This window comes from Gadus morhua, chromosome 23 (genome assembly GCF_902167405.1).
Source record: "Gadus morhua chromosome 23, gadMor3.0, whole genome shotgun sequence".
NCBI classification, from domain to species: Eukaryota; Metazoa; Chordata; class Actinopteri; order Gadiformes; family Gadidae; genus Gadus; species Gadus morhua.
In genome coordinates this window covers 24,700,168-24,708,225 of record NC_044070.1, presented here as the reverse complement: position 1 = coordinate 24,708,225, position 8,058 = coordinate 24,700,168, and the positions used below count along the sequence as shown (strand labels likewise).

At 44.6% G+C, this 8,058-nt stretch overlaps 1 protein-coding gene across 1 annotated transcript; it reads right to left on the bottom strand.

Moving 5' to 3' along the window:
- Positions 1 to 413: 413 nt before the first annotated feature.
- On the bottom strand, positions 414 to 6,103 carry prdm14 (PR domain containing 14). Its single transcript, XM_030348378.1, has 9 exons — positions 5,789 to 6,103; positions 4,193 to 5,083; positions 4,074 to 4,107; positions 3,788 to 3,951; positions 3,101 to 3,371; positions 2,593 to 2,795; positions 2,047 to 2,148; positions 1,179 to 1,398; positions 414 to 1,041 (listed from the first exon to the last, which is right to left on the bottom strand). The coding sequence occupies exons 2-9, from the start codon at positions 5,039 to 5,041 to the stop codon at positions 872 to 874; spliced, it is 2,013 nt and encodes a 670-aa protein (XP_030204238.1). The 5' UTR covers positions 5,042 to 5,083; positions 5,789 to 6,103; the 3' UTR covers positions 414 to 871.
- Between the last annotated feature and the right edge of the window lie 1,955 nt (positions 6,104 to 8,058).

Sequence of the window (8,058 nt, the reverse complement as noted above, 5' to 3'; positions counted from 1 at the left end):
GCGAGACACACGCGCACGCTCTCACACACACACACACACACACACACACACACACACACACACACACACACACACACACACACACACACACACACACACACACACACACACACACACACACACACACACACGAGCGCATGCATAAACCCATAAGTTGTGTTAAGATTTTTAATGCCTATGTTTTAACCTTGCAATATGTTAGAGTGGTGTAAAAAAATATCTAAAAATACAATTATTTACACATTTTGGGTACATTGAGGCCTATTTTACTGGTATGGGACGCTTGATTTGATGATTCGATTAATCTTCTCCCTACTCTTTCACATTGGCCTAACTGGCTAAGAATGACTCAAGAGAAAAACTTACGATGAGAAATATTTTTTTATTAATAATTGAAAAGCTTATAGGGCGACACAATTCAAATGCTTTAGTAGACCTACATTACAGTAAAAAGTATTTGTAAAAATTATAAATTAAGATGTATGGTAGAGTAGCTTTTTGTTTAATTATTCATCTTATATACAAATAGCTAGAACAATTCTGCATTCAAATTTTGCTTTTAAAGCCATCTTCAACGCATTAAAATCTTCTGGATTTAGCTATATTAATAATAATACAATTATAATTATCAACACATTTACTCCAAGGCTTTTAGCCACAAATAAAAAACAAATAAACAGACAGCAAAATAAAACGCAGCTATATGCTAGACACACCCACAGATTGGCACATATAGATAACAATACATATAACAGAAATCACATTGTCATCACGCCTTTTTAAATAATAACATAGAATAATATTTTTACGATTTTTGGTTTTAAGCAGCAAATAAATATAATTTCACCCATTGAGTAGATAAACAGGATCCCTAGTTCCAGGGTCTGTACTCAAGATGAGACGCCTTTAAAACGCTGTCAATTAACCCCTGTCCGCTCGGTGTCTGTGGGGTCGGGGTGTCTCTGGTTAGGACCATGAGCCCGTCTAATCCGTCCGGGGACGACGACACGGGGAGAACTGGGTTTTCCAAATGCGGTCTCTCTGTTACAGAAGAAAACCAGTCGGAATATCAGTAAAGTACCCTATAATTGACTACTTTTTATCTTTCCTTTATCAAAAAAAATGAAAAAGTAAAGCAAGTCATTTATCAGAATGGTCATTCTAAATAAACGTCTTACTTATGTGGTTTTGCATGTGAAACTTCATCTCCTGCTCATCCAGGAACGACGCGCCGCACACCCCACATGGGAAGGCCTTGAGCTGCGCATGCGTGCGGCGGACGTGGCTGTCGTGGGCGGCGTGCGACGCGAAGGCCTTCCCGCAGTGCTTACACTTGAACGGCCGCTCGCCCGAGTGCTGGCGGATGTGCGTCCTCAGAATACTGGAGGCAGTAAAGGCCTTAAAGTTACAAAAATGGGAAAAAAACAGTTAGGCCTATGGAAAAATATTTAATTAGATATGAATTCGTTTTGTGTGCGTGTAGGTTTTGTGTGAAAAATATCATTTTGTTTTTGGGATTCAAACGCTACACGAAACATTTATATTTTCATATCGATATGGTAGTGATGAGCAGATTGGAGTTAAGGAATTGTTGTCCAGTCAATAACAAATAATACAATGCGAGTGAGAAACAAAGAACCCCAAAAACTAAATAAAAAGTAAACCCTCAGCGAACAATGGGGTGGGTGTACATCTGTCGATAATTACCATGTTAGGGGCTGGAATAATCACGAGAGGCTCGCGTTTAAATGCACCGCGAAATGAGGACGACCATGTGGGAGCCAAATGGAAGGGCTCCGGAGAACATGGCTGTGTTTACATTCATTATTTTGCTCTGAATGTTTTTGTTTATGTTATAATTCGAAAAATACAAATATATGTATTGCGCAAATAGATCAATTTTTTTTTTACCCGTTTTTATCCTAATTTAATGCTTATATTTTCTTATTATGTATTTATTGATGTATGTTAACTCATCCTTCCCCCCCTGCGGTCTTAAACGTGCGATCTCATCCGGTCAGAACCGACGCTCCTGCTCGCGCTCACCTTGTTGCAGTAGACGCACTTGTACGGCCGCTCCCCGGAGTGCACGCGCATGTGTTTGTTGAGGCTGGACGACTGGGAGAAGCTCTTCGCGCAAACAGAGCACTGCAGGGAACAACCACCAAACAGGTCTCAGATCAGTCTGAATGGGGCTTGAGGCGGTCAGAGGCCCGGGTCTTTCTGCATCACGAGTGTGGAACTCAGTTACATTTGGCAGACGCTTTTATACACAGCGACTCATAATAAGAACATTTGTAAGTAGAAAGAGATACAACAATCTCTGTCGGTAGAGTAAGGATGTTTATAGAATCTGGATCTGGATCTTTTGCGTTCAAGCACAATTGATTGCTATAGACATTATATTTTCATGCTATTTGTGTATAGGGCTATCCTGTATTTCTGCACCAAATTACCAAAACGAATTCATTAAACTAGCCTGGAAATGCAACAAACGAAGTTCTAAGTTTACTTAATTTTATTTCAGGGGTATATATCTATGTTTAACTATATATATATATATATATATATTTTTTTTTTAACATTGAATACCTTGTGGGGTCTGTGCTTCTCGTGCACGTGCAGTATGTGGATGCGCAGGCGGTCTCTCTTCTCGAAGGACCTGGTGCAGAGGTGGCACGGGAACTTCCGGTCGCCCTGGTCCACGCAGCGCGTGTACTTGAGGTGCTTGTCCCGGTAATACTTGTAGGCGAACACCTTCCCGCAGCGGTCACACTTGAAGCCCTCCCCGGAATCTGAGGATGAGAGAGGACTGATGAGCACGACGTCCATGTAGGAGGAACTGGTGACAGCAGCAGCAAGCATACGCATATATAATAAAAGAGAGATAAATCAATATAGGCCTAATAAAATACCAAAGACAAATAATAAAATACCTAAATAAAAACACAACCAACGTAGACTTGCATCTGTATTACAATATACGATAATAGGCCTATATTGTGCCTTTCTATCCTCTCTAAACAATTAAAGCACTGGCCTTTATTTGTTTAAACAAACACGGTTCTTTCTTTACGTTAAACGTCTGAACTACACACACCTTCGGTGGACAGAGGGGGGCCGCTGTTCTCCGCGGACCCCCGGAGCGTGAGGGGAATCCCCAGGAACTGCACGTAGCAGTCCCCGTACCACACGAGCAGCTCCTCGCCCGGCGGGACCTCCCGGCACGCTTCGTAGAAGATCTGGCCCTGCACCTGCACCGCGATCAGGTTCTGCTCCTCCGGGAACCGCGCGCACTTCACCAGGGACATCCAGTTCCCCGCGCCGCCCCGACCGTCCACGAAGTGACTCAGCCGGCCGTTCTCAAACACCTGCAGGGCGCGGCAAAAATAGGAAAGATTATTAGGACAATTTTAAATCACAGTATAGTATAAAGTATACTTTTTTCCAGGAAGTATAGGTAGTATATTATGGTATAAAAATAGGCCCGTAAATAAATAAAAATACTATTATAGTAGCCTAGTATCAGTAGTAGCTATAATAGTATTAGTATAGTATAAATAATATCATAGTATAAAACTATACATTTATGCTATATTGATAACCCTTACTAGTACTTACAAATAAATATGTTTATATATTCAGAAGCCTAGAACACTTCATACGAGTACGTTATGAATATATATATATATATATATATATATATATATATATATATATATATATTACAATTACTGTATAAAGGGTTATCAAAGGGGCTAGACTGCCACAACAGGCCCACACGCACCTCCCACATGAGCGTGTTGTCGTCGAAGGTCTTGATCTCGCTCGTGTTCACCAGCTTCCCCTGGAAGGGGCCGAAGCGCGCGCCCTTGGGGACGCCGCTGTGGTCCGCCGTGAAGACGCCGAACGGGGACGCGTTCGCGCACTTGGTCTGCAGGACGGTGAGGCCTGAGACACGGACACTCAAATATATTAGTAAGCAGACACAACTCAAAAGTTCGTAAACCAATCAGATGTCATGTCATAGAGGAGGAGTGTGATGTTATCATGAGGGGATGGAGATAGCCCACCTGCTGGGAGATCAAGCGCTTCCGTGTCCGGCGGCTTAATCGGCCCATCGGACACTGCAGAGAGAAATGAGACACAAAACATCAGCAAACGGCATGGATGACATGTTTTTAAAGCGGACTCGCTTCTGATTGACTGAATTCCCCGTCGTTGATATTCCCTCACCGGATATCCCGCTCATCTCGGGCGACATCGCGCGGCCGGCGCTCTGCGCGTCCCGGGGGGTCCCGTACAGAACCGTGAACAGGTCGTCCTCACTGAAGTTATATACCCGGGTCGGCGATGCAGCGCCGCGGGGGGTCGACGTCATCCGTGTCCGGTTGGCGGAGGTCGTCGACGCCGATGTGATCGTCCCCCGAAGCCGGGAGAAGCCCTCCTTGGGCGGGGACACCGAGGAGGCGGCGGACCGCTCGCTGGAGGGGCTGCTGCTCAGGTCCGACGACACAGAGCGAGGGGGGGGGCGGTGATGGAGCTGGTGGTGGTGTTGGTGGGGGTAGTGATGGAGGAGGAGGTCCGTCCCGGCGGAAGCCCCCCTCTCCTCCTCTTCCTCGTGTTTGGGGTACATGTGGTGGGGGTTCTGCCCGGGGATGTGGCCCGGAAACGGAACCCCCCCGGAGGACATGGTGAGGAACTGTTCGTGGAGCATGGACCCCACGCTGCAGCCCCCGTGGCTGCTGTGGTTGAGGCTGTTGTTAAGGCTGCTATTGTTGTTGTTGTGGAGGGCGAAGTGGGACGGGGCAGGTCCTCCGGCGAAGTTGCGGGGCATGGCCGCGGCGAGGTGATGGGTGTCCGACACGAGCCGTCCCAGAGACTTGAGGGGGTGCTGCTGGTGGTGGGGGTGCAGCAGGCTGTTGGGGCCCGTGAAGATGTCCTGGATCATGTAGTGGGGCCCCGGGTAGAAGAGGGGGTCTGCCTTCAGCAGGTGGGCGGGGGGGAAGCCCTTGGCGGGGAGGCTCAGAGACACTGACATCTCGGTCCGGGGACGGGGCACGGAAGGACTTCTCTATTGTGGCTGGATGGAAAACAAAGGCGAGGTCAAATAATGTCAATAAATTAGACTCAAACTCAAGTTAAATTATATGTTAGAAAAATTTAGTAATTCAAGATAAACAGCCTATAGACAGACCGATTTTAGATTTTAAGATATTAGAGCTATTTCAGAGTTACATTTAAGTGACAATCAGTTGCATATTAAAATAAATCGTTGATGCTATTATGGGGCCTATTTTGTGTTTGGCTTTTAAAACGTCCCGGAGGGACAAGCGTTATTTAAATGACCCCAAATGGTGAACCTGCTAACGAAGACTCGGGCGGTGGACAGCGGTGCAGAATTTCCAGTTGACAAAACAGAGATGAGATCTCCGTCAATAACTTTAAACGAGGGGGCATCATAACGGCCCGTCAACAGGGGGGATTGCTGGTCCGAAACCAGGCGGACCGAGGGCTAAGGGGGGCCGAGCAGGGGTCGTGACTGCTTAATTAAGGTACACCGGGTCATTGCCTAAAGGTCAACCTTAATGAAGCTTAACGCTTTATAGACTAGGCAAGAGCCAATTGGGAAATAATTCGATGAAAGAGCGTTGACATTAGTTGAATGTAACCCAAGGTAATTAATATATTGTTATAATTACATAGGTCTAGCCTATATATAGCCTATTTAAAAATAAATAAAACGAATTTTCTTTTAATTCCTAAAATAATTAACAATTGAACTTACCTTTTACAATTAAAAACGGCAGGTCTCAGGAAGTCCGTTTCTTCATATCCATAAAAGTGCCAACGGGCGGGGTGTAAAAGCAGAGGTCCCGCGGACTAGAGCCGGTACCAGGAGCTGAGAGGCGGTGGTCCCCCGGACTAGAGCCGGAACCCGGAGCCGAGAGGCGGTGTTCTGGGGCTCCGAGGCCGGAGTTCAGAGGCGGTCTGCTGGGAGGTTATTCTGCTCTCTCGGTCTGTGGTCATCTGAGGGCACGGGAGGCTCACGCTACTGTATACAGTGAGGACGGAGACACTCAACACCCACACCTCTTCTCATTGGTCGAAGCCCCCCCCCCCCCCCCCCCCCCCCCCCTCCGTCCCTTTTCAGCACGCGCCGCGGCGGCCGCCTGTCACTCACTGGTTTGGGATGATCCAACAACTCGTTCGCTATTGTTATTTTTTAATTCATCAAATTCATTAATGTATCCTCCGGAATTGTTGGGATCGAATAATTAATTTCATTTAGTAAAAATAATAATACAAATAAAACTGTATAGCGTATAGGCCTGGATAATGGTCATGGACCTGCAAGTGTAATTTATTCAAATAAAATAAAATAAATAACTATCGATAATGATTTATTTTCACACATCACTAAATTCCAATTAAGACATTTTAACGACCTTCCGTTCCAAGGGTCTGCCTGATGAAATAAAAGAGGCGCAGAAAGCAGGTTTAAATGTTGCAATAACAGAATTCTTTATTTACAAGGCAAATAGCATCAGCGAAGCCATATTAGTTCACAACTTGCATAACTGTGGTTTTAACTTCTCTTGTAGGCCTATGATCTAACTTTTGCATAAAACGCTCACACTAAAAGGTTACACATGTGGATGATGCGGGGGTGTATACTGGGGGTATACTGGGGGGTCTCTGTGACGACGCAGAAAGAAGAAATAAAATAAAATAAAAGTCGGAACCGCGCAACAATAAGCTTCCCGGGAAAAAGTCCATGTTATTCACATATGCCATATTGCTTCAATATCCCCAACACACACTCCTCCTTTCTCTGCGTGCGCATTTCAAAAAAGAAAAAAAAATCCGTGAAATAAAAATTCCTCAAACCAACACAAACAAAAATGAAACTGAGCAAAGAAAAAGAGAACAAGGTATAGTGTGGCCCCGTGCGTCCGGCCCCTCGGGCAGCTGGAGCCCCCGGGGGAACCCCCCTCCAACAGGACCCCCACGCTATACAGTCAGCTTCATAAAGTACACGAACGAGCACGGACGAGATCTAAGGCATTATGCTGGGTTTTTGAGCATTTCAAGGTTCTTGCATTTTCTTTAGCTCTAAGAAATTGGCAGACGATACAAAAAAAGACATTGAAAGATCTTCAAACTGATAGGTAGAGATAATTCGTTTTTTTTGTGTTTTGTTGAATGGGTCAAAAGTCGAGATAATTTTTTTTCCGAAGGGCAACGAAATTGTTTGCTCCTGTCCCTGTTTTACAAATGCTTTAAAAAATGCATTGCTACCACATGGCTTCAAGTCGTTTCAAAATCTGGACAATCTTTGGAAATTTTGCAAAGGGGTGTGATAATGATTCTTTTAAAAACGCTCTAAAATGCTTGATTTTTTTTGTCATCATGGCTGTTATATCTTCAATAACAAAAACAGCATTTTATCAAAAAGTGTTACCTCAATTACAACAAAACAATGTAACACAACTCCGCCCAGGCCCGAGTTAATATCGACCACCGGCTCTGGAGCTGATCTGATACAAAGTTTTAAATCCTGTATTTTGGGAATTCTATATTAACAACCAATAATAATAGTAATCATAAAAGGGTGGGCGATTCGCCTTTCTAAATGCTTCATAAAGCAGTGGAACTGTCAACAAAAACTCCCGAACCAGAAGCGTGATGGCGGTTAAGTCCCTGACGTCAGACGCGTCAGTCCTTCTGTTGGAGGCAATACATTCAGATCGAGTCCCCCTCTCTAAAGTCTGACTGGACCTGGGAAGTGACATCATTCATTTCGTTGAACCCGTTATCAGCGGTCGGAAACACAAGTCCAATATGTATTCCTGCAACATGGAAAAAAACTAAATCCTAAACCTAAAATAAAAAGGGAAAAACCCATTGAATTCCCAAATCCATTTGAAAGGTGTGAGTTATTTGGCTTGCTCCAAGTCATTCCTGGGATAAAGTAGTTCATATCAAAAGTGTGTGTGAGAGAGTGGCGTGGATGTGTTTTTTTTGGGAATATGTATTTTCTTCTGAGGTTAGTTA

Bases quoted from the DNA above. Each gene is read 5' to 3' on its own strand.
- prdm14 (XM_030348378.1), bottom strand. From the start codon at position 5,041: ATGTCAGTGTCTCTGAGCCTCCCCGCCAAGGGCTTCCCCCCCGCCCAC. The intron at 4,108-4,192 runs GTCCGCTTTAAA...GGGCCGATTAAG, and splicing joins ATTCAGTCAATCAGAAGCGA to CCGCCGGACACGGAAGCGCT. The intron at 3,372-3,787 runs GTGCGTGTGGGC...CGCGCCCTGCAG, and splicing joins ACAACACGCTCATGTGGGAG to GTGTTTGAGAACGGCCGGCT.